Genomic DNA, 27,179 nt, shown 5'->3' on the forward strand with positions numbered 1-27,179 from the left:
CAACCGATTTTTTTTTTAATATAGCCAGACAGAGAATGATGACAGGTGGGCATCCTGGCCCCCCACCCCACCCCTGCATAAATCCTGGCTATGCCTCTGCCCCAATGCAAGCGTGCACAGCACTTTGTGGCTTATATTCTTGGCCAAGCGTCCTTTATCGGCAGAGGCAGCTCTGTAAGTAGAGCATGAGACTCTTAAATCTCAGGGTGGTGGGTTCGAGCCCCAGTCAGGCAAGCACGTCTCCTGAACTCCAGGGGGGAAGGTTAGATGACCCTCAGATCCCCTCCCAGCTCTACCCTTCTACAATAGTTCCAAGCAACTTCCAAAACTTGGTGGGGGAGAAGTCATTCCCAGAAGTTTGCTAGAAGCATTCAATTACCGTAACAGGCTGCAATACTGAGGATACAGAGAGGCTCCAAATGGCAGGACCCCGTGATGATTTTTAAAACGTGGTGTGGTGGTGGAGAGGGAAAAGAAAATCCAAATAGACAATTGGGGGTGGGGGCGGGTAGTTATTGGGTTGTTGTTTTTATTTCGCTTATATATTTTGTGGTTTTATATTTTGATTTTGTTCCAAGACATCCAGGTATAGGGTGGTACATAAATTAAACAAATAATAATAATTATAATTATAATAATAATAATAATCAGGGCTGGATTTAGGTTTGATGAGGCCCTAATATAACCCTTTATATGTCCAGCTGTCCTTTGTCAACGACAAATTGTTGCTGTTTTTTGTGTTGAATATATGCAATATGGTAATTTATGGACCTAATAGGTATCTAAAGCCATTTGCACATAACAAAATATTTATTTTATCAGAGTAATTGTTGAACTGAAATACAATTAAGAAGTATATTAATAGTGAAATAATTGTTAAGCTCTAACTTAAAATGATTTTTTTACTCACAACAAACTTCATAATGCAAACACATTGGCATTTGGCAACAACAAAAGTTCCTTTAGAAACACAATTTACAAAGACTCTAAAAACTTGTTATAACATGAAATAATAATAGGTGAGCAAACCAGTGATATTTTAGGGAGCAGGCTAGTAGGCGGGGCCCATTACTTACATCATAGGAGCCTACACAACACAAGACACTGTTGCTGTATGTAGGTTTCATTTTATTTGTTTTTTATCTTATATTTTGGAAATGTACATCCAGGTTGTTTTTTTCCTTTAATTTTTTTGGGGGGCTCCCAAGAAAGTGGGGCCCTCATCTATAGCTTGTTTAGCTTATACGTAAATCCGGCACTTAAATATCCACAGACACGACGCCAACCGGTGCCCCAAGGCCCACCTGCCTGACCCCCCCCTTCCTCCGCCTGACACTGTTGTTGTTGTTTAGTTGTGTCCGACTCTTCGTGACCCCATGGACCAGAGCAAACCAGGCACTCCTGTCTTCCACTGCCTCTCACAGTTTGGTCAAACTCATGCTGGTAGCTTCGAGAACACTCTCCAACCATCTCGTCCCCTGTCGTACCCTTCTCCTTGTACCCTCAATCTTTCCCAACATCAGGGTCTTTTCCAGGGAGTCTTCTCGTCTCATGAGGTGGCCAAAGTATTGGAGCCTCAGCTTCACGATCTGTCCTTCCAGTGAGCACTCAGGGCTGATTTCCTTAAGAACGGATAGGTTTGATCTTCTTGCAGTCCATGGGACTCTCGAGTCTCCTCCAGCACCATAATTCAAAAGCATCAATTCTTCGGCGATCAGCCTTCTTTATGGTCGAGCTCTCACTTCCATACATCACTACTGGGAAAACCATGGCTTTTACTATACGGACCTTTGTTGGCAAGGTGATGTTTCTGCTTTTTAAAATAAAAAATTCCTTCCAGTAGCACCTTAAAGACCAACTAAGTTAGTTCTTGGTATGAGCTTTCGTGTGCATGCACACTTCTTCAGATACACTCATACCTAGAACTAACTTAGTTGGTCTTTAAGGTGCTACTGGAAGGAATTTTTTATTTTGACTATGGCAGACCAACACGGCTACCTATCTGTATCTGCTTTTTAAGATGCTGTCTAGGTTTGCCATCGCCTTTCTCCCAAGGAGCAGGCGTCTTTTAATTTCGTGGCTGCTGTCACTATTTGCAGTGATCATGGAGCCCAAGAAAGTAAAATCTCTCACTGCCTCCATTTCGGAGGGAAAGGGAAGCGGGAGGGGCGCGCGGAGAGTCCGTCCATGGCGGTTGCGGGGTGTGGGGTAGGGTAGGGGGGCGCAAGAGCGCCGACTCTAACGGGTCACTAGGTCAGGAAAAACGAAATTCATTTCTCTCTCTCTCTCTCTCTCTCTCTCTCTCTCTCTCTCTCTCTCTCTCTCTCTCTCTCTCTCTGTCTGTCTGTCTGTCTGTCACTCAAACACAGAGCCCTCAGGCCGCAGCAAACAAGAGCGTGGCGTGGTTGCTATGGCAGCGCCGAACAAGAGCCGGAAGCCGCGAAGGGGTGGGCTTCCGGTCGGCCGCGCCGTCTCGCGGAAGAGAGAGCGGACCATAGAGAGCGGATTCGAGGCGTCCTAGAACGGGCGCGGAACAAGGGAGGGGCGGAGTGAGCTGGCGCGATTGATTGTTGCGCCCTTTGCTCCGCCGCTGAGCGTTCCGAGCGAGGCGCTGCGCCCCCTGAGCGGCCGTGCGAGGCACCAAGGCGCCCGGGCCTGGGCTCTGCTACTTGCCACCTGCCCAGAGGACCCCCCCCCGCTCCTCCTCCGGACCCGGCCATGCTGCCCAACACAGGGTAAGCTGCGAGGGGTTCCCGCTCTCCTCGCGCCGCGCGCTGTCGCGAGTAGGTCGCCCCCAGTTAGGGTCGCCCCCCAGCCTGTCCTGTATAATGCTGGTTTTGCCCCGTATTTCAATGCAAAATGCTGCGTCCTGTATTGATAGCAGCTTTGTCCTGTATTGCAGGTCTTTTTTCTCTCTTTCTTTCTCTCATTGCAAAGTTAGGGATCTTCTCCAAATGCATGTGTGTGAAAGGTCATGCATTGAACAGGTGCGCAAATTCATGTATGTGTGCGACAAATTCTAGAGCGGGCCATCCTGTTAGGCGGCAATTGATTGTCATGTCTCATAGAACCGTTTGGAAAGGGAGCACAAGGGTCATTTAGCAATGCAGGAATCTTTTGCCCAATGTGGAGCTCAAACCCATAACCCTGAGATTAAGAGTCTAGTGCTGTACCGACTGAGCTTTCCCAGATATGGGAATAATAATAATAGTAATACCCTCCACCAACTTTGACCTGCCCTGCCCTGCCCAGTATTTTGCCAGATCAAAGCTGGCAACCCCAAATCGGCATTTCCACAGCTGGGCTGGTCAGGTCGGAGACAGGGCAAAACAGATGGTCCTGGACCTGCAGGTCAAGCCGTTGTTGAAAGACATGGTTGAAGGGGGGCAGAGGCTCAAATCTTGACAACTGCTAAACCAGCGGCAGCTTACCCTGGCTCCTCTTGTGGAGGAAAGAGAAAGAGGACACAGAGCCAAGTAGGTGACCTCTGTCTGTAATGTGTGCCTGACCATGTGTGCCTAACCTTCGTCAGCAGCATGCCATCCTCTTTGCTTCCATACTGCAAACAGCAATGCAAACCTTTCATAGTTGCGCAGGTAGCCAAATGTTAGTAAGATGACATACAGTAGTACTATTCGCAGTGGTGGATTTTCCAGAAGTGTGGAGAGGTTTGAAGTGGCTTCTCCAAACTGGATAGCAAGTCAGCCAATGAGGTTTGGTTAAATCTAAAGGAGTGCATGGGGCAAAAACAAACAAATCACTTGTTCACATATATACTGATGCAGTCAGAACCTGAATCGGAAAAGAGAGGTTTTTGAGGTTTTTGGTGGGCAGCGTCACCAAACAGTTGACACCACTGTGTGTCACAGCAGGTGGAAAGGTGTGTTCTTATACTAGGGGTGATTAAGAAAGAGGCCATTGCTAAAACAGCAAGTGCTGTCATGCATTTATATAAATCTACGGTATAATTGTATTTAGAACATTGTGCATAGTTTGTGTTGCACCATCTCATTTAAGTAACATGCAACAATGTAAAGTGTCACTGTTTAGGTGTACTGTTGCAGAAAAATTGTCCCAAGCAGTTTTTATGAGAAACTACAGTCATACCTCGTGTTACATTTGCTTCATGTTGTGGCTTTTCAGGTTACGAACGTGGCAAACCCAGAAGTGTTTACTTCCAGGTTGGCCGTGCAGAAGCGATCTGCACGCTTCACACATGCGCAGAAGTGATCTGCGCACTTCACGCATGCTCAGTAGCCCGCGCTCTACTTACAGACTTTTCAGGGTGTGAACGGCACCCCAAAACGGATTGCGTTTGTAAGTAGAGGTATCTCTGTACTTTATTTCCCCTTCTTGAAGAGTTTATTTGAAACTCATTGAGAACCATGCACCACCACCACCACTACTACTACTACTTCTTCTTCTTCTTCTTCTTCTTCTTCTTCTTCTTCTTCTTCTTCTTCTTCTGTGATTAAGGAATTGATTTTTCTCTTATCTATGTGAGCTTCCTTATGAAGTATAACAAGTCCAGTGTAGCACTCATTTTACTTAAGAGCTCTAAGCACATGACACATAGCTATTTCAGATCTCACAGTAGTTATCCTACAGATGTGTTATGCGGTACATAAGAAAAAGATTTGCAGAATTTAATCTTTGCAGCCTGTTTGCCTACTGCTGTGTGTGGTACAAGTGAAAAATTCAACAATGCAGCGGTAGCATTCCCCATTCTGGTCCGCCCCCCCCCCCCAATTATGATGGGCTTCAGATCCCATCTGCTCTGCTCAGCATGGCCCAATGGCCAGGGATGATGAGTGTCCAACAATATCTGGAGGGCACCATCTTGGCTACCCCTGCCATAAGGAGTCTTGCCCTCACTTGGACTATAAAGATTCCAGCTTGCAAAAATTGTGAGAAGGTGGAGCAGTTGGAAAGTATGTGGCCTTATTGACTGAAAGAGCTCACTGCATAGGATTTATTTTTCAAAGAAGAGCGGCAGTTATCAGTTCAAGTGATCTGCACTCATAAAGATTACGAGTGAATTTTGTGCGGAACACAGGTTGAATCCTGTTGTGGCTTGCTTTGTCCACGTTGCAAATTGTTACAAGTAGCCCTAGTGTTGCAGCTTGTAGTCATCTGTATGGTTGCAGAATCCAGACTGAGCTGCCAGTAGAATTTCAACAGGCAAATTAAATCTGTTAATTGCCTGCTCCCATTTTTGGGCTTCTGGATTGCTACATACCAGTAACAGAGATAAAAAAATTACTTCAGTTTGGAGACACGCAGTAAGGATGAGACTAATTTTCTCAGACCATTTGTCAATTTTAAAAAATGGAAGTGTGGTTCTGCTCTGTCAAGTGAATACGTAAGAACTGACATTACTTCCTTGGAAGGTCAATTGCCTCCCTCTCTCATGTTGTGTTACATTTATTCTCCTGTAATAAAAGGGTGGGAGGTCCTGTGGTGTTTTAACTTCCCACCCTATTTTGTGTGTGTGTGTTAATGGGAGGGTTTCACTGAAAGGGCACTGGAATCAATTAGACCCCAGTTCAGACAAATGGGGAAATGAATTGCTGTGCATCCAAGGTAATGGAAATTAAATAACTCCAACATGGTAAGAACTCTAATTGAATAACCCCATTGCCTCTATATATTGTCAAAGCTGCTGCTCTAAAGAGGTGTTAAACAGTTTGTATTGTGTCTGGGAGGCATTGGATGGTATGAACAAATGCTGTCACACTATGAGTCAAAGTGGAGGCACCAGAAGAAAATATTGAGATTGCACAGAAGGGACAAAATACACTTTTGCAGTGTGAGCTTTGCCACACATTAGATATCTGAGACAGCGTTAATGTTTCATGTTAATGCTCTCATCCCAAGTATATGTTCTCTGAAATAAATCCCGCTGATTTTGATGGAGTTCGCTTTCAAGTGATCATGCTTAGGGTTGCAGCTTTCTTTTCATCTTTCATTCATGATTCGGTTGTTATTTCCAGGAGATGAAAGAAGTATGTGTTTTCTGATTTGTGAATAATAATAATATTAGAAAGTTTGCTTCATTTCACATGTGGGTCAGGCAACCATAGGCAATCTACTTGTCTGAAGGCGACAATGGCACAGTGGTAGAGTAGCTAGCTGCTTGGGTGCCTGGTGTGGGGGGGTGTCCTGCAGCCGGGGGGTGGGGCAATCCGCTCCCATGGGGGCAGGGCAATCTGCCCATGGGGGTGGGGCGAGCCTCTGTGACGCTTGGAGCTTCTCCAATGCCTCCCGCTCAGCTGTAGGGCTGCTGAGGGAGAGGCAGTAGGCAGATGCAAGTCCCACACTTCTGTTTCAGGTAGCATGGAACCTGCAGGCCTAAGCCACCACGTCACTCCTAAAAAGTTCCATGAGCCCATTTTTTTAAGAACTCATTTTGTCACTCCCCCCTCAGTGATGACACCCGGGATGGACCACACCCCCGTACCCCCCTTCCTCCACCACTGGGTAGAGCTCATGCATTGTAGGCAGAAGATCCAAGTTTCAGTCCCTGGCATCTTCATGAAGGGACATGACTTACCTTGATGGGTCAATGGTCTACCTTGGTTTAAGGCAGCTTCATCGCTTTGTGTGTGAGCCTTAGATGCCATAGTTGGGATGAAGTTCAGTTGCCAGAAGAGGAGGTACCTGGTGGCATTCCTGCACTTTGTGGCATTGAGTAAAGTACAGAGCAGGGGCAAGATCGGAATAGTATTGGAAATTGGAAGTGACTTCTGGGCTACGATGTCATCATTTTCTTACCACGCGGCAGTTAAAACAAATTGTATAAACTCAGTTATGCAAGTTGAGTCAATGTATGCAAAACAGAATGCACTGGGGACTCAGCTACACTAGTCAATTTATAACGTTATAACAATGTGTCACCAGGTGGCTCTGTAGAGCTGAAATCCAAAGTCAGTGATAATTTTCATCGTGAGCTTTTAGAATGTTTCCCCCCCCCCCGTAGCATTTTTTTATGGCTGTATAGATCCAGCCTAGGATGCTTGTGGCGCTGTGGTCTAAACCACAGAGCCTAGGACTTGCCGATCAGAAGGTCGGCGGTTTGAATCCCCACGACGGAGTGAGCTCCCGTTGCTCGGTCCCAGCTCCTGCCCACCTAGCAGTTCGAAAGCACGTCAAAGTGCAAGTAGATAAATAGGTACCGCTCCGGCGGGAAGGTAAACGCCGTTTCCGTGCACTGCTCTGGTTCGCCAGAAGCGGCTTAGTCATGCTGACCACATGACCTGGAAGCTGTACTCCGGCTCCCTCAGCCAGTAAAGCGAGATGAGTGCCGCAACCCCAGAGTTGTCCACGACTGGACCTAACGGTCAGGGGTCCCTTTACCTTTACCTCTAAATCCAGCCTTGGTAAATTATAAAGCTATAGTCATGTTATTTGTGGTTTCTAGTTAATAGAATTTAAGAGCATGTTTTCCACTGAATTTCAGGTCTTTGCCAATTTCAGGTGATTCTAATCCTGCATTTTCTTCTGTTTACCCCCAGTAGTTAAAAGATAACTGTTTGTCTTATCATTTATTTTTAGGAGGTTGGCAGGATGCACTCTCTTTATCACGGGTGCAAGCCGTGGGATTGGAAAAGCGATAGCCTTGAAGGCAGCCAAGGATGGGGCAAATATTGTGATAGCTGCCAAGACTGGAGTGCCGCATCGCACACTTCCAGGAACTATCTACACTGCTGCAGAAGAAAGTAAGCTTGCAAGAGAGAGGTGCATAGATTATGATCTGAGTGCCACAATCGGCTGCAACCTTTGAGAGCTGTATCCAGTAACTAACCTTGCCATGGATATTTCTGGTGCCAGTTCCTACTCATGGCCCTGTTCATGTGCAGAGAGTAATAATAATAATAATAATAATAATAATAATAATAATAATAATAAATTTATTATTTATACCCCACCCATCTGGCTGGGTTTCCCCAGCTACTTTCGACTGCTTCCAACAAAATATTAAAAAAGTATTCTTGTATTTAGTTTGTGTATGCTATTCTTTGACTTAAGTGATGCCCTTCTTTTGCAGTTGAAGCAGCTGGAGGAAAGGCTTTAGCATGCATTGTCAATGTCAGAGAAGAAGAGCAAATTGTAGATGCAGTGGATCAGGCTGTCCAGAAATTTGGAGGTAAATTAAATTCTGCAGCTTACGTTGAGTGTAAAGGTAAAGGTACCCCTGGCCGTTAGGCCCAGTCACGAACGACTCTGGGGTTGCGGTGCTCATCTCGCGTTATAGGCCAAGGGAGCTGGCGTTTGTCCGCACACAGCTTCCGGGTCATGTGACCAGCATGACTAAGCTGCTTCTGGTGAACCAGAGCAGCACACAGAAACGCCCTTTACCTTCCCGCCAGAGCGGTACCTATTTATCTACTTGCACTTTGACGTGCTTTCGAACTGCTAGGTGGGCAGGAGCAGGGACCGAACAACGGGGGCTCACCCTGTTGCGGGGATTCAAACCGCCAACCTTCTGGTCGGCAAAACCTAGGCTCTGTGGTTTAGACCACAGCACCACCCGCGTCCCATGTTGAGTGTAGTAATTACTAATTAAACAGTTTAAAAGTCTTTTTTTTAAATTCAATCACAAAACAATTGTGTTAAATAATTATTTATTTTGTAAAAGTTTATATACCTGCTTGAATATTTTTTTAAAACCCCAACCTTCAAAGTAGCTAATCCTTGTGTAATAATTAGCATGTTGTTTTAAATGGTTGACTTTTATGATGCGTAAATGTCTTATTTTTAACAATCAGGGATAGATGTTCTTGTGAACAATGCAAGTGCTATCTCTTTAACTGGCACACTGGATACGCCTACAAAAAAAGTGGACCTAATGATGAGTGCCAACACAAGAGGAACCTACCTCACGTAAGTGTTTGTGGATAACGCATCTTTAAAAATAGCTCTGTATACTCACTAATTCTTCATTCACTGGATCAAATTGGAGACATTATGGGCAAAATACAATCCTGGACTCTTTAGAGTTTGTTGACCTTTTAGAGAGAAAGATTCTGAATTTGATAATCGCTATACGAAAAAACACTGCTTTTCCCTTATGAAGTACCCAAGAGCCTGTGTAGAGTACTTATGTAGGTTTCCTATCGGTAGGAGAAAATAACAGAGGCCAACCAGAGAATATTGAGAAGCAAAGCAGCTAGTAAGCCTGATCTTTATCACCGTAACTGTTGCAACAGGGTGCTCACAACCACACGCAGGAGGGAGGAGGGACCCAGAACATTGGTGTGCAAGTTCTTATATAGACTTTTGAAATTGCCCACCCTGTAGCCTAAGACCACCCCCCTGAAACATCATACATACATCACAGAAGGAGGCGGTCTATAGCAGATTCCTGTTTGCCAGGGTACAGTGGTGCCTCGCAAGACGAAAAGAATCCGTTCTGTGATTCTCTTCGTCTAGCGGTTTTTTCGTCTTGCAAAGCAAGCCCATTGACGGATTAGCGGATTAGTGCTATTAGCGGCTTTTAGCGGCTTATCTGCTGATCGGATCAGCTGATAAGCGGCTTAGCGGCTTAGAAAAAGGGGGGGGAGGGGAAAAAACCAGCAGGAATTCGCAAGACATTGTCGTCTTGTGAAGCAAGCCCATAGGAGATTCGTTTTGCGAAGCACCTCCAAAACGGAAAACTCTTTCGTCTAGCGAGTTTTCCGTCTTGCGAGGCATTCGTCTTGCGGGGCACCACTGTATCTTATAATGGTCACTGGGTTAGCGGAGTCTGTAACCTGAAGTGTATGTAAACTGAAGCGTTTGTAACCTGAGGTACCGTTGTACTGTGGAAATTATCAGTTTCTAGTACAGAGGTCATACTCCATGACTGGGTAATCGCAGCCCTAGAGAGTCTTAAATCCTTTGCTTTAAGAACTTAACTTGTAGCAAGGATATTTTTCTTATCTTCTTTGTCTTGCTTCATTTGTTGATCTTCCTTCTGCCTTGCTCTTTTACTTGGGCTTGTGCAGAAAACGCATTCCCAGGCCTGCTGCCGTTCCCTTGGCTCAGCGGGAGCAGCACAGAGGCTTGTGCAGTAAGAGGGGACCTTGCGCAAGTCGAGCCTTTCAGCAGCCCCACCCGCTTTCTTTTGACAACCAGTGGCGTAGCGTGGGTTGTCAGCACCCGGGGCAAGGCAAGTAATTTGCGCCCCCTAACCCGTGGATTTGCGCCCCCTAACCCTAACCCCCAGATGCTGCGCCCGGTGCGGCCAGCCCCCCCTGCACCCCCCACGCTACGCCACTGTTGACAACTGCCGAATATCCAGTAACACAGGCCTTTCTTAGGCAATGCTCAGCTGACAGACACAATTTGGCACCATAAAATGTTCCTCTTTTTCTTTCGTTTTGCGGAGCTCAGAATGTTTGTGCGTTAGCAGGTAAGAGAGGAGGAAAGGGGTATTCAAAGAGTGCTACCATAGTGGATATGAGAGCAGTTAGTGTCTTTGTCCCACCCCCTTAATTTAATTGCTCTTTCATATGCAAGTTCTCAACAGTCTTGTCACACTTCACAGTGGCTAAGAAGCAGAACCCTGGTGGCAGCTGTGCAGATAGGATCAGACTGGCTTCTCAATAGCTGGGGTCGCCAGGGGCAATGACTACTAGTCACTACCACACAGTGTCCCCAAGTACCCTCTTGTATACTGTCTTGCATTAAAAAAAAACCATGGAAGGTTACTTTTCTTCCCAGGGAGAAAGGACAAAGTGCTCAGTTGGAGACATAACTGCAGTGAGCAGAGCCCTGCACAATGAGAAGGCCCTAACAGAGGGGAACAGTGTGTGCATTTGCACATTATTATTATTATTATTATTATTATTATTATTATTATTATTAATTTCGCACCATTGCAAGACCTTCCTCCACAGACACCCATCTGTCACGTTGACGACGGTTTTGCTAGTTGTATAATTAGCGTCTGCTTCAGATCCAACTAGATATTTAATACTGTTCTGGTGAGCCCCACCTTACACTTATTTACCCTCCCATTGTCCTTGCTGCTCTCTCTGTGTGTCTCCTTTACCCCTGATTGTAGTTGTCTTTGTTGGGATGCTTCCAAGGGAACGGGGCCAATTTGCAAGCCCCCAGCTGGCTCCAGCCCACCAGCCGGTAGCCTAGCGATCTCCTGTCCTTGGCTCAGCATGAAACAGCAACCTGCAGCTTCAGAAGCTGGAGCACGTTCTAATCAGCAGAGTAAATAACACTGCGCAGACAGAAGTGGCAAGAGACAGCCGTGAGAGCATATTTACAGGCAGTTTATTCAGTGTATATCAGGACAAAGGAAAAAAACATGTCTTCTCCCTTTCATGTCCAAGAGCAAGCAGTAAAAGCAATAGCTATACACGCAAACAGAAGTTCCCAGCAAGCTGTGTTGGAGTGTAAACAGACAGGGGACATACAACAATCCATACATCTGTTTTAAGGTGAAACAGAACATCAGTATCCTAACAGTCTTATCACTGTGACCAAGTCCAACTGAACTGGGGCAAGCAGCAACGTTCCCCCTCCTCCTTGCACAAGCTCTGGGATGCTGCTACTGAAAAAGGTGCTCTTTTCTGCAGCATCAGGTTGGGCTGCCAGTTTTGTTATTGCAGAAGAGTAAAGGCACAGGTAGCCAACATATTGCTCTCCAGGTGCTGTACTCTAATACAAATCCCATCAGCCGCAGCCAGCATGGCGCATGGTTGGGGATGATGGGAGTTGTAGTCCAGAACATCTGGAGGTCGCCACATTGACTGTCCCTGGGTAAAGGGGTTAGGAAGCTGTGTCTCTATTCTTTTTAGCCCTTGGACGTTAATGGAGATTATACTGCTACTGCCTGGCATTACTGACAGTGAGAGGGAACAACGGGTAAAATCCCATACGAGGACATCTAAACATTTTAGAGGGAACAGCCTTCTTGTCCCAAGGCCTCTGTTGCGTGGCGAGTTCCCGCCCCCCACCAGGATAAATAAAGACACGAGACACCATAGTTTAAGGTTAAATGGGCGAATTAGGCCACAACTTTATTGAATTCAGGAATGAGAGGCATTGGCTTAGGCATTGGTCCTAACGACTATCCGGCTCCAGCCCATTTGCTGGAGACACGGGGAAGGGTTAACACTAAATCGGGGGAGTCTCCCGCCGAGGCATGTCGACTAGGAGCTCCCCCGGGTCACCGCTCTGGGGCGTGCCTTTGGCCCTCACCTCCATAGGCTTCGGACAAGGCCACGCCCCCCGGAGTCCTTTAACGGACCACCCTTCGCTCACTGGGGGGAAGTGATGGCGTTCCTCCCCCCCCCACATCCTCTTAACCCCTTCTTACCAATGCCTACCGCCAATGCCGAAGAGTTGTGACGAGTTGCTACGAGGTAGGCGAAAAACCAAATGGCTATAAATTGCCAATTGGGAAAAATTCCTACCATGCCCCATGTGGCGACAGACCGAAGTCCATAGCAAAGTCAGAGACCTACCTAAAGCCTACCTAAAGGGAGGGAGGGTGGGAAAACGTGGGGCTAGCCGGCGAAAAGAGGGCGAGCCCCCTCTGCACCGGCCCTAAATAGGGCAGACACGGCCGGGATTTCTCTGCTCTTGCGGGGGCTGAAACCAGTCCCCGCTCACGTGGGGGGTGGGCGTGAAGCCCGCAACCCCACCTCTTGGGGCAGGCCCAGAAGTGGCTTTGTGGCGCTTGGTCTACTTCCAGTTATGCTTCCTGAACCAGGGATAGAGAACCCTTTTTGGCTTCCTAGGTTAGATGCTTATCAGGATTGATGTTGCAAGGCCAATTTGCAGGCAGGTGGGGCACCCACTTGGCAGTCACACAATACAATTACGTTGTCACATGATTGAAAGATGGGTGTGGCCACCCACCTGTCTGAATCCCTTGCGCAGAGAAGCTAAGCGCGCAACAGCCATATTGTTCTGTCGAGTGTTCAGTGCCTCCTGTTCATTTCTGATCTCTGACATTTTTAATTCTGTTTTATTAATTTTATATTGGTTTCTAAATACATTTCGTCATTATCACTGCGTTGTAAACTGCTTCTGCAGTGTGCTGCTGGCTCAACAGCATTTATGAACTTGAAAATACTTGCCTAAGGGTTGTCTGTAAAGGCATTCCTGTAGCTCCTATAGAACTACTTTTGCTTGTTCTGCCATCTGCAGAGATAAAAAGCATTTCCACCCTAATGAAATTGAAATTACTGAGAAGGGGAAATGTTGTGGGGAAATGTAGCCATGTAGACACTGTTTGTTTCATGAGGCTATATCTGGCAGTTTTAACTGGCATCCAAGACTGACATGCTAAATGGAGAACTTGATCCATGATTTTCAGTATTCCTTTTGTGAGAATTTGCTCAGAAAACAGAGCCTTCTCAACTTTGAAACATTCCATTGAAGCAGTCCTCAGCAAACTCTTGCGTCTTATTACTCCGGCCCTAGAGCTGTGCCTTGACACCTTTAATTATTAAGATCACTCACGGCTTAAATTCATTGGTTGACTAGAAAGCCTAGAAGCTGAGGGGATATCTTTTACTAACCCTGCTCAGCTTTTTAATTACGTTTCATTAAAATGTGCCTTTATAGCTGTAAACATGTATTTCTTTAAAAGAGAACTTCATTCAAAATTCTCCAGGAAAGCAAATGCCTTTGACAGTATAACATGTAGAGGAATGTTTTGATGATTAGCTTCAGATGTATTGGGTCCACTGGTTTCTTGGTGGGAGAGACATTTTTCTCCATATATTATTTGCTTAGTAGCATTATCTCTGACCAATACCTGCAGGCAGTTTTGATAGTTCCAATTCTCATTTATGGGGAATATCTTGAGGGGGGGGTTGCTCTTAATTCTGCAATACGTTAAATGAGGAAAATAGCTATTTGAGTTGTTGAGAGAAGTGCCTTTCCAAAGAGAGTAATTTGATACTGTTTTGATTGTGGCTGCATTTGCACAGAATAAGCCAGGACTTCCAGCTTTTTGTGGTTTATCTGGAAAGAGCAACATGCTTTGATGCTCGCTGCCTGGCTACTTCTACTTTGCAGCTCTGCAGGTGTAAGTGAAGTAAACAAAGCAAGAAGCTGTGGCTTTGCATAAAGTCTGAACCAGAGATTGTGGCTGGTTGCTCTCTAAGAAGTCACAATCAGCAAACCGATGGCAAACCATGGCTTCAAGTTGGGTAGTGATCACGTTTGCATTGTTGGGGCACAATAAACCACAATCGCTGGTTTGGATGTAGCATGAGGCTGAGGCTTCCTGGTTTGTTGATCTTGTTCTCACCAAGCGAAAAATGAAGCTGGAGCAATCAGACAGCATGACACTCATATACAGCCGTACCTCAGAAGTCGAACAGAATTCAGCCATTAACTGGGTTGCAGCCAGATACTTTATCTTGGTACATGGCTCAGAAATGTGTATGACGCTTCCACACCCCTGCTTTTTACATTACTTTTTTTTAAAAAAACCATTATTTCTAAAGAGAATTATTGAGCCCAAAGTTATGCCCTTTTGAAATCCCATTGGGTTTAATAGCAGAGAGTTTAAACACACCCACCTCTCTTACTAATAACCTTCATAGTGATTGACTTCTGGGTGTTTTATTTATTATTTATTAATTTAATTTAACTCATAAGTGGGATGGAAACATAATAAAAAATTATGCCTTCTGTAAGTCCCAGACTGTATATGAAAGGGCCAGTTGTGTGTGTGTGTGTGTGTGTGTGAGTGTGAGTGAGTGAGAGAAACACACATGAAAACCAAAATCTGACCAGAGCTCATGATATAAGTACAAGCAAATCTGACTCTATTCCCTTGTGTTTATTTGCTTCTCCAGATCTAAAATATGCCTCCCTTATTTGAAGAAGAGTAAGATTGGCCATATCCTCAATATCAGCCCACCAATTAACCTAAACCCTATCTGGTTCAAAAATCACTGTGGTAAGTATAATTTTAAATGCTCATTTATAGTGAAATTCTTCCAAACTCAAGGAAGTGTAAAGGCTGTCTCTCTTCTACCCCTTCTTTTCCTCTACAATGGTACCTTGGTTCTCAAACTTAATCCATTCTGTACGTCCATTCCAAAACCAAAGCATTCCAAAACCAAGGTGTGCTTTCCCATAGAAAGTAATGCAAAATGGATTAATCCGTTCCAGACTTTTAAAAACAACCCCTAAAACAGCAATTTAACATGAATTTTACTATCCAACGAGACCATTGATCCATAAAATGAAAGCAATAAACAATGTACTGCAGTCACACAATCTATCAGTAGCTGAACTGGGTTCCACACAGTCACAAAAACAAAACAAAAAAGAACTGTGAAAATGCAAAATAAACAGCAAAAACAAACAGACCTCAGCATAACATTCAAAACAAGTGTGGCACTCAAAACAGAGCATGTTCAGCTTCCGAAAAAGGTTCGCAAACCAGAACGCTTACTTCCGAGTTTGCAGTGTTTGGGTTCCAAGGTGTTTGAGTGCCAAGGCGTTTGAGAACCAAGGTAATACTGTACTTGCATCCTGAAAGTTTGTGGGGAAATATTCTTTAAATCATTGCACATTGTGTTCACATCAGCAGCTTCTCTACTTAATTCCCAAATAGTCCTTAAAAATGTAAAGGGACCCCTGACCATTAGGTCTAGTCGTGGCCGACTCTGGGGTTGCGGCGCTCATCTCGCTTTATTGGCCATAGGAGCTGGCGTACAGCTTCCGAGTCATGTGGCCAGTATGACTAAGCTGCTTCTGGTGAACCAGAGCAGCGCACGGAAACACCGTTTACCTTCCTGCTGGAGCGGTACCTATTTATCTACTTGCACTTTGATGTGCTTTCGAACTGCTAGGTTGGCAGGAGCAGAGACCAAACAACGGAAGCTCACTCCGTCGCGGGGATTCGAACTGCCGACCTTCTGATCGGCAAGTCCTAGGCTCTGTGGTTTAACCCACAGTGCCACCCGCGTCCAGTTCTAATATAGTGACACCTTGCATTCCTTTTTTTGGACTGAGCTGGAGAAACATGTCCCCCCCCCCCACCCAGGGGGAAACACAAGGCATGCAGTGCCACAGAAGGTGCGTCCCATTAACTGCATGCCGTTCCGCAGAGATAATTCCTAGGTCATGGCTGGATGTCAAGGGCAAGCTTTATTTCTCAATCAGGTGCTCATGTGCAACAGGAATGGCCAACCGGTGGCCCTTGGCACTCAAGTGGTTCCTGTGTTTATTTTTAAATTTTAATCTGATTTAAGCCACTTCAGAAAGCAGTTTCTCAGCTCCTTCACTATAGGAGGGCTGTTGCTATCAATACATGAAAAGAGGCCGAAATGTGAGATAAGGGGGGGCGGGGGGGAGGAGAGATCATGCATTAGATACATAGGTAGGAAAGAGATTCTCATTGGGGTGAGGGAGACAAAGGAAGCTATCTGACTTATTTGTCCATTTCACCTAGTAATGTCAGTTTTAACTGGCGGCAGCTTCCCTAGATCTTGGGCAGATAATCTTTCCCTTCTACCATTATAAGAAAAAAACTGCTCCCTTTCCCTTATGGGATATTCCGAAGCCCGTATAGAGTCCTTAAATGGGTTCCCTATTGGTAGAAGAAAACAGAGGCCAACCACAGTATATTGAGAAGCAAAGCGGCTTGGCTCGTATGCCTGATCTTTATTAAAGGACATTAACTGTTGTAACAGGGTCCCCACTCACCACATGCAGGAGGGAGGAGAACTCTGAACAATGGTGTGCAAGCCCTTATATAGACTTTTGAAATTGCCCACCCTCCTAAAACATCATATATATATCACAGAAGGAGGTGGTCTACAGCAGAGGAGGCGGCCTACAGCAGAAATCCTGTCTGCCAGGATAATGGTCACTGATTGCATTACCTGAGCAGTCTGGCCATTCTTTTGTGATGGTTAATACAGTTCCTGAATCCAGGTCACAGGCTCATCCTATTCATACACAAAAATGCCCTGAAGACAGGATTTGCAAGCAAAAAGTCAGTGAGAAGACTTTCCCCATTTGCCTCCCTTACTGCAGAGGAATATTTGAGGTCATTGGGAATATTTGAGGTCATTGAGGTCAAAATGGCTCCAGGATTGCTCTATAGCCATACTATTTCAGACACATGGTTCATATATTTAGATATGTGTGCATTTATGAATATTTATTCTGTATTTGAGACCTTAAAATTCTTATAACAACCTGCTGCCTGATCCTTTTAAATAAGAGCCTTCTGCATGCGCAAAATGCGCTATTCTGCTAAGCTACAGCCCCTTCTCCCTCGTTGTACATCAAGCCCAGATATTAGCGACGATCCTCTAACACTACTTACAAAACCAGGGTTCCGTGATGTTCTTTGACACAAGGTGTCCCATTGTCCTTTTCACACAATGCATTGTCGGACTATGAGATAATTGATCTGTTTACAACATTCAGATTGTGAAACTGTTTGGAAAAAAACAGCCGTAATTTAGATAAGAACATAATGGAATCCTTGCTCTACATCAGCATTCTGTTTCCCCTAACAGCCAACCAAATGCTTGTCTCTTTCTTGGCAATCCTCTATCCAGCTATAAGAGTTTTCTGCTGAAAGATGAACAATTCGTACTGCATATAGGAGGAAACATTTTTGATGTCTAAAACTAGTTTTCCATCTTATTCTAGCTTACACAATTTCTAAATATGGAATGTCCATGTGCGTGCTGGGAATGGCAGAAGAATTTAGAGGAGAAGTTGCAGTCAACGCATTATGGCCTCAAACAGGTTTATATATCTTTTAAAAATATATAATGTTTTTGATGGGTTCACTGAGCTTAACTCTTGTTTCAATGTGTTCAGAGAATATGATGTCTTGCATTTGTTTAAAGTGTATATACAGTTTCCCTTCAATATTCGAGACTTCTGAAGCATATGTATTATTATTATTATTATTATTATTATTATTATTATTATTATTATTATCATCATTATCATTATCATTGTTTTTGACAGTGTTTCTCAAACAGTGAGTCTGCCCCTGCACCACCATATTGTGACAGGTGGGACTTAGTAATTTTCAACCCTCCCAGCTGGGTTCTGGGGTTAGGAAGTTTGAGAACTGCTGCTCTGGCTTGAGCTGCTCCCATCTGACACTGGAAAGCTGACGCACTGAAATTAACCTTTTTCAAAATAGTTATTTATTTGAGATGCAACCCAATTCTATGCATGTTTACTTGGTAACATATTCCATCGACTCCAGTGGAACCTACTTGTGAGCATTAAACGCCCGTCCTTTACAGCAGAACGCAGCCAAGCAACTGTGGTTGGAATAGTAACATCAAAGGTTTTATTTATAAAGCAAATAACAAAACAACTAGACGACTCTCACATCCATCTTCTTCAGCAAAGGAAGCAGAGAGAGCAGAGAGAGTGAGGAGACTTTTAAATAGTTCCCATACTCATACATCAATTAAGTAATTAAAGGCAACCCACAACATTATGCAATGTGAGAATGAGACAATACAATACTAACACTACTCTCAACTAAGTGCATATAGGACCAAAGCCTTAGGTTAACAGTATATGTGCAGTAAAAGGTAAAAAGCTAAAGGACCCCTGGACAGTTAAGTCCAGTCAGAGGCAACTATGGGGTTGCGGCGCTTATCTTGCTTCAGGCCGAGGGAGCCAGTGTTTGTCCATAGACAGCTTTCCAGGTCATGTGGCCAGCACGACTAAACTGATTCTGGTGCAGCGGAACACCATGATGGAAACCAGAGCGCACAGAAATGCTGTTTACCTTCCCGCCACAGCGGTACCTGTTTATCTACTTGCACTGGTGTGCTTTCGAACTGCTAGGTTGGCAGGGGCTGGGACAGAGCAACTGGAGCTCACTCCGTTGCGGGGATTTGAACCGCCGACCTTCCAATCGGCATACCCAAGAGGCTCAGTGGTTTAGACCACAGCGCCATCTGCGTCCCCTATATGCACAGTATACCCATTTGGTAAGGAGTTCATCTTTTTTGCTTAACAGATGTACTTTACCACTGCATCATATCTGAATCTAATTTTGTTAACAATATTGTGAAAAATCTAAAAAGTTGTATTATTACAGAACCAGAAGAGCAGATCTGAGTTTGTGTTACTACTATTAACTAGCCCGTTATTTTAACACTTAACTGGGGAAATTTACACACCTGCCATCAGGAGGAGGTGGAGAAGGACCAAAGCAGTCACAGGAAGATTACCTTTCCTTATAATTTCCCTGGGGTGACATTTTTGTGTGAATATAATGTCCCTATGTTCAGCAGAGAGCACTTTCATAATTCTTGTGTAAATTCAGACAGAAGTCTGCTATGGGTGATGTGGGGATAATTTTTATGCTTGGTATTCTCAGAAATTCATATTTTGCTGCATAGTTTCAGTTTGCTCATACAATGAAAACCTAATCTGCAGCCCAGTTAATAAATATGTAAAGAGAACGGTGTGTGTGTGTTTTCTGGTTCACACCTAATGCTAAGCCAAACTATGGCTTAGTGAGAACAAGTACTGTAAGCTTTTGAGTAAAAAGGTAAAGGTAAAGGGACCCCTGAGCATTAGGTCCAGTCCTGGACGACTCTGGGGTTGCGGCGCTCATCTAGCTTTATTGTCCGAGGGAGCCGGCGTACAGCTTCCGGGTCATGTGGCCAGCATGACTAAGCTGCTTCTGGCGAACCAGAGCAGTGCACGGAAACACTGTTTACCTTCCTGCTGGAGCGGTACCTATTTATCTACTTGCACTTTGACTTGCTTTCGAACTGCTAGTTTGGCAGGAGCTGGGACTGAGCAACGGGAGCTCACCCCATCGCAGGGATTCGAACTGCCGACCTTCTGATTGGCTAGCCCTAGGTTTAACCCACAGCGCCACTCGCGTCCCAAGCTTTTGGGTGAAAATAGTGGCTGCCATGTGTCTGCATTTGCACATGGCTTGGCTCCAGGTAATGCTACTAGCAGCTGTATCGGAGGAGGAGTGAAGCAACCACAATATTGGCTCTCTGTACCTGAACACTTGCTGGTTCTTGTTAAGTAGTTGTTTGGCTTAGCGTTATGTGTGAACAAGGTCAGAGAGAGAGAATGTGATGGTTCCATGGAATATTAAACATTTCTGGCCCATTATCTGCATTGGCTAGACTTCAAGATTTTATAAACTTTAAATCTTTACCGATCCTTCCACCACCTCAGATATCTAAAGCATGGGTAGGCAAACTAAGGCCCGGAGGCCAGATCCGGCCCAATTGCCTTCTAAATCCGGCCCACGGAGAGTCTGGGAATCAGCATGTTTTTACATGAGTAGAATGTGTCCTTTTATTTAAAATGCATCTCTGGGTTATTTGTGGGGCATAGGAATTCGTTCATATTTTTTTCTTCAAAATATAGTCCAGCCCCCCACAAGGTCTGAGGGACAGTGGACCGGTCCCCTACTGAAAAAGTTTGCTGACCCCTGATCTAAAGGCTGTTGGCAGACAGTGCTATAGATCAGCGGGTGGCTCAGTTTGAGGGTGGCTTGTAGGCCGGTTAAACAGCCTCCATGGGCCTCTTCCAGCCCATGGGCCTCAGGTTGCCAACCCCTGGTCTAGAACCATACACTTGGAAGGGTCCATATAGGCCATCTAGTTCACCCCTTGCATGATGCAGTAAAATAATTGCTAACTTATCCCTTCTCTCCTGTGTGTGTGTCTTTAGCTATATATACCTCTGCAATGGATATGCTGGGAGGAGCTGGTGTAGAGAAACAGTGCAGGAAAACAGATATACTTGCAGATGCCGCATACTGCATTTTAACAAAGCCCAAAACTTTCACCGGAAACTTCGTCATTGATGAAACTTTATTGAGAGAAGAAGGAATTCAGAATTTTGATGTATATGCGGTTGCCCCAGGTAATCTAGATTTATTTTCTTGCATATTGCATTCGTATTTGCCGGACTACAAATATATAGCCGCAATCCATGTATTTTTTGCTTGCAATACAGTACCATGAATGCATTAAGTCTTCCCAGGTGTCCCATTTATGGCACAATAAGTGTACTCTGGTATCTTACGTATAATGTAAAGTCCTAAGTCTGTCTTCATGTTTGTGCTTCAGTTGTACTAGGAAACACCAATAGCTAAGATGTGGATATGCCCTCAGCCTTTCATTTACATCTATTTAACTGCATAGCGTTATTCTGCCATACAAAATACGGACTTTTTCATTTATTGTTTCACTCTATTTTTAGGTCATCCTTTGCTACCAGACTTCTTTTTAGATGTGGACCCCGAAACACTAGCAATGAAAATGGAAGCACAAGGTAAGCACATAATTGCCTCCACCCCACCCAGATGTTGTTGGGCCTAAAATCGGAGGTCAGTACTAAGCCTCTTACGCTCCACCTGAACAGTTTTCCTGGCTGCAGACCTTTCCGTGCCAAGCAAATAGAACAGAAGTACCCATTGTTAATTGACAGGGCTTCACGAATCACAGATGTTGTATATTTCACTCATATTGTGTAACAAGAATTGCAGCAACAGCTCTACATAAAAATACAGATGCCAATTTTTTAAAAATCCATACTTTTATAACAGTTTTCTTTCATTTCAAGTTTGCAAATGTTCCCCTTCCCCAGTAGACTTTTCTGTTTGTTTGTTTTAATTCCAAGGCACATGACAGCCCTACAAAGAGGCTGGGAGGTCATATTTAACTAGACAATTACTTCCAAACTTACTTATCTTGCATTCTCTGTGATTATGGAATAATAATAATAATAATAATAATAATAATAATAAAATAATAAAAATAATAATAATAATAATAATAATAATAATAATAATAATAATAATAAAATTTTATTTATATCCCACCCTCCCCAGCTGAAGCCAGGCTCAGAGTGGCTAACAACAGTAAAAAATAACACAGTTTACATAAAATCATAATCATTTAATTGAAATACATTCTAAAATCTATTCATTCTAAAATCAATTCAGAGTCAAATTAATGGCAACCATTGGGCTAGAGTTCTGTGAGGCTTACAAAAGGAGGAGGTCAGACTGTGCCTCAGCCAAAGGCCTGGTGGAACAGCTCTGTCTTGCAGGCCCTGCGGAAAGATGTCAAGTCCCACAGGGCCCTAGTCTCTTGTGACAGAGCATTCCACCAAATCGGGGCCACGGCCAAAAAAGCCCTGGCTCTGGTTGAGGCCAGCCTAACCACCCTGTGGCCTGGGATCTGCAAGATGTTTTTATTTGAAGACTGTAAGGTCCTCCGTGGGACATACCAGGAGAGGCGGTCCCGTAGGTACGGGGGTCCTAGGCCGTATAGGGCTTTAAAGGTTAAAACCAGCACCTTGAACCTGACCCTGTACTCCACCAAGAGCCAGTGCAGCTGGTATAGCACCGGGTGAATGTTAAATGTCTCTTCTCTTGAATTCCATCACATTCAAACATAATAGTAGTAGTAGTAGTAGTAGTAGTAGTAGTAATAATAATAATAATAATAATAATAATAATAATAATAATAATAATTTATTATTTAAACCACGGCCATCTGGCTGGGCTTCCCCAGCCACTCTGGGCGGCTTCCAAAAAAATATTAAAATACTGCAATACATCAAACACTAAAAGCTTCCCTTCAGATGTCTTCTAAAAGTCTGGTAGTTGTTGTTCTCTTTGACATCTGGTGGGAGGGCGTTCCACAGGGAGGGCGCTACTACCAAGAAGGCCCTCTGCCTGGTTCCCTGTAACTTGGCTTCTCGCAGTGAGGGAACCGCCAGAAGGCCCTCGGCGCTGGACCTCAGTGTCCGGGTAGAACGATGGGGGTGGAGACGCTCCTTCGGGTATTCTGGACCGGGGCCGTTTAGGGCTTTAAAGGTCAGCACCAAGACTTTGAATTGTGCTTGGAAACATACTGGGAGCCAATGTAGATCTTTCAAGACTGGTGTTATATGGTCTCGGCGGCCGCTCCCAGTCACCAGTCTGGCTCACTGGGAAAGGCTCCAAGGGAAAGGCTCACTGATTGGCCATTTTTGCTGTGGATTGAACGTGAGACCTGCATAAAAAACATGTTCCCTACCCCTGAGCTATGACTCCTTGCTCCAGTATTTTCCCTGCTTTAGTTCTCAGGACCGCCAACCTTTTTCTCCTTGTTTGATATGAGTTCCTGAGTGCACACTATTGTAACTGTTGACTCCATTGGTCAATGTTGGTCCTACAGGAGCTACTCCAACCTTCAGAGAAGGGAAAAAACCAGACCTTCCCAAGCATGAAGGTCCTGACAAAACTAAACCTGAAGGTCCTGACCGAGGAAAGCTTCACGTGCATTTTGCTGCCGAGAAATCAGGGGGGCCTGTAGCAGAAACTTTTAAAATTATAAAAGGTGCGATCAGTGACGAAGTTGTAAAGTCAACCCAAGGAATTTATCGGTTTGAATTATCTGGTAAGAATCTTTATACCTGTTTAAGAGTTACTGAAATTATGTTGGGCGGGCCTAGGATCACTGCTAAGGCAAGAGGCCTGCATACCAATAGTACCACCACATGTACTTTGCAGAAAAGATGCCAAAACACCTTTATAGTGGTGGCAGTTTTCAAATAATTCACACTTGGTGCTGTCTGAAATATTTTGAAAAGACAAATATGGCAATCTACTTAACACACACACGGGTATGTTTTATTTGTGAATGTTCACATGGGCACACAGAGAAGAGGTTGGGCATCTACATAAAAAACAGGGATGTGGTTGTTACAACGAAACAGCAATTACACCAAAATTGAGCGAAAGTCATTTGTGATGAATGGGACAAAAGTTTTGTTTACTACCAGGTGTGCTACTGTTCTTGAAGGTGCCAGTCAATCTCTTTCTCTAGTGGTTAGAATAAGCTGGGTTGGCAGTGGACGTTATAGGGCAGCATAGTGCCGTTATTAAGGGAAAGAAATGTCATTACAGTGGAACCTCGGGTTACGTACCGTCCTCCTTACAAACGCTTCGGGTAACAAGCTCTGTTAACCCGGAAGTAGATGCTCTGGTAGTGAACTTTGCCTTGGGATGCGAGTGGAAGTCGTGCCTCAGGTTAAGAACAGTTTCGGGTTAAGAATGGACCTCCGGAATGAATTAAGTTTGTAACTGGAGGTACCACTGTAAAAGATTATAATGAAACTGATTTTAAACTTCAGAGGGTGGTATCCAACATTAGTTTTTTACTCTGTTTTTTACTCTGGGAAGACCCACTGAAATCACTGGACTTCCAGTTACTGATTTCAGTGGATCATTAACTCTTGGAAAGACTTAATTGGCTCTTGCTGCTTATCTGACATTTGTTCAGCTTAGAAACAAATGTGTCTAATTTTATGTGGCATTACTCTTGTGTTAGGTGAAGGAGGAGGAACATGGTATATTGATCTTAAGAACAAAGGTGGCAGTGTAGGAAGCGGAGAACCACCAGGAAAAGTTGATGTGGTTATGAGCATGTCCAGCACTGACTTCGTAAAAATGTTTTCAGGTAGGTATTGGGAACAACTGTCCTTTCATTTAGTCAAATGTATTCATGCTCAGCTATTCCATTGGACTTTTGCTAATCTTAAATGTGTCTGCTCGTAGAGCTGCTTGCATTTGATAAATTTTCAGGAGCGTGTAGAATTATGTATTTCATTCCAGTTTCTTTATTCTACCCTTTGAGAAGAAACTGCTAGCAAAGTCTCCTATATGTCCAGGACCTTCTTTTCTGCTTGTAGATAGGATGCCATTTACGGGAAGCGTTAGAAGTGAGCTAGCAGAGAAGAGTGTTGGTGGAAATATTCCACATTTGGGATACCAACAAGTCCTTCACCATTTTACCACCACCATTTTACAACAAACCTGCTCCCCCCCCCCCCCATGTAAAGTTAGCAAGTGGTAGGATGATGCAGATCATCAGGGCTGGTGCAATTTAATCAAATGCATGTTTACTAAGTTTCACTGAGCTGACAGGAGCTTCCTCACATGTAAAAGTGCACAAGAATCCATGAGGTGTGGGGAGGTCTATGCGGCACAGAAAGCGGCAAGACTGCGATCTACTCGATCTACTTAAAAACTGGCAGTGGGGGGTTCAAGTCAAAGCAGGAAAGCCCCGATTTTGGGGGGTGGGGTGCAGAGCCTCTTTTTGGGGGGGCCTGTTGGACAATGTGTGACTGTCATACAGGCATGATCTTGCTTCCTCACCACACATGTGACCCTATAGTTACTCACCTGGAATGAGAATACAGGCAACTTCCTGTTTGCACGGCGGTTACGTTCCGGGTCATTGTGCACTTGCGTGAAATCGGAAACCCATTGACAAAGCTCTGTTCCACCCCGCCCCCATTCCATCCTTTTAGTGACATTTCAGTGATGTCTTTCTTAAAAAATAATTATTTTTATTAAATTTTCTGCTGTTTAACATATATAATAATTCTCTCTCTCTCTCTTTTTGTTTTACTCCCCACCTCATTTTCCATGGTGGTTTTATTCCTCTCCTTCTGTTGCACCCTACCTTCTATCACTTATACCATAACAACAATAATATATTCTCTCATTTCTTCTGTTGCTCATAATTCAAATCCTGCTCGTGAATTCATCATACAGTACCATTTCCTTAAGTAGTCCGAAAAAGGCTTCCATTCCTCCACAAACCAGTCATCGTTAGGTTCTCTTGTTTTAGCTGTTAACTTTGCCATTTCAGCATAGTCCTTTTTAAAAAACAAAACTTTATTAAAACGTTTCAGTGACGTCGTTATGACGTTTCTGGGTCACTTCCGGGTTCAGCGCTGTGCGCAATTGCAAACATATCGGTCGTGCCTTAAATAAGTTACCTGTAATGCCGTACTTTTTTATGAAAACAGGAAGTGGCAACATCACATTTAAAGCTATCCATGTCATTGTTGGTCTTAAGAGTAGAGAGGTTGCTTAACTGAAAAACATGGCAGAAGCACTGCAATTTGCAACTCTTTTGTGGTTCTTTAAACCATTTTTTTCTCTTTTCAGGCAAACTGAAGCCAACCCTGGCTTTCATGTCTGGAAAGCTGGCAATCAAGGGTGATATGGCCTTAGCAATCAAGTTGGAAAGACTGATGGGTCAGTTTAATGCCAAACTGTGACGGTTTATGGTGTCACGTTGAACTTTCAATAAATATTCAGTTACCTTGCTGTTTCAAGATAACTAATCCTTGCTCTTGTTTAAAATACTCTCAATCTATAACTTCCTGAATATATGACGTTTTGTAGGAATAACTGCACCAATTTTAAACTCCGTTTACTTGGAATGAAAATCCTAGTGATTAAAGTGAGATGTATTTCGTAAGAAGTGCATCTAGATTAGCGTGGAACATGTCTTTTTTCAAAGAATCAATTCACCATAAATTTGCAGAAGGACATTTACTCCTTTTGGTGGCACTGTGAACCCCCATATTGGCTTAGATCATGTTGGCATTTTCCTTTTCTGAGGTATCCATGTTCCAAACTTTCCAAGGGTTGGGTTCCCTTAAAACCCATGCACCAGTGAATACAACAAGTAAATTGCACTGATTTGGGGTGCCTATGAGTTAGGCCTTCATTCCCCAAAAGGAAAACTTGATCCTACATCCTGTTACTTTTTGAAACCCAAAGAATAGCCCATAGAATCATTTGGTAAGAAAGCTCATTGACTTAAGCAGAGGACACCAGGCTAGAATTGCCCATTAAATTACCATATTTTTCCCTCTATAAGATGCCCCCATGTATAAGGTGCCCCCTATTTTGGGGGACTTAGATTTAAGAAAATGGGGGGAGATGGCCCCATGTATAAGACTCCGCCTAATTTTTGACATTATTTTTTAGGGGGAAAACCTAGTCTTATACACGGAAAAATACGGTACCTCAAATACACGTCTGTTTTTTTCTTTGTCAGTACTGACATTTTGATTTATATGGTTTATTTTTAATGTTATTTTTTTTAAAAAGATTTGGGTTTCAGTTACGTAATTACTTTTTCCTTAGAGTTTTTAGACGGAGATCAGTGATCAAAGATTTTTATTTTTTAAAAGGGGGCAGATATATGTGCCTTGCAACAGAATCCTAACTATGTCTACTCGAAAGTGCCTATAATATTACCTCAGAGAGTAGTATTTTGGAATGAAATATTTTTTAATACATTTGCTCCTGTGAAAAACTGATCCTGCCAAACTGTATTTAGAGAGAGAATTGAAATAAAATGTATCTTTTTGTGTGGCAA

General features: G+C 43.9%; 1 protein-coding gene across 1 annotated transcript; it reads left to right on the plus strand.

The window, feature by feature from the left end:
• Positions 1-2,438: 2,438 nt before the first annotated feature.
• Positions 2,439-27,179, plus strand: HSDL2 (hydroxysteroid dehydrogenase like 2). Its single transcript, XM_083481532.1, has 11 exons — positions 2,439-2,735; positions 7,555-7,718; positions 8,048-8,146; positions 8,769-8,883; positions 14,817-14,920; positions 17,638-17,736; positions 20,671-20,865; positions 21,205-21,276; positions 23,172-23,393; positions 24,327-24,455; positions 25,955-27,179. The coding sequence occupies exons 1-11, from the start codon at positions 2,719-2,721 to the stop codon at positions 26,065-26,067; spliced, it is 1,329 nt and encodes a 442-aa protein (XP_083337658.1). The 5' UTR covers positions 2,439-2,718; the 3' UTR covers positions 26,068-27,179.

Source organism: Podarcis liolepis, assembly GCF_965112155.1.
Source record: "Podarcis liolepis genome assembly, chromosome: 17".
Taxonomy (NCBI): domain Eukaryota; kingdom Metazoa; phylum Chordata; class Lepidosauria; order Squamata; family Lacertidae; genus Podarcis; species Podarcis liolepis.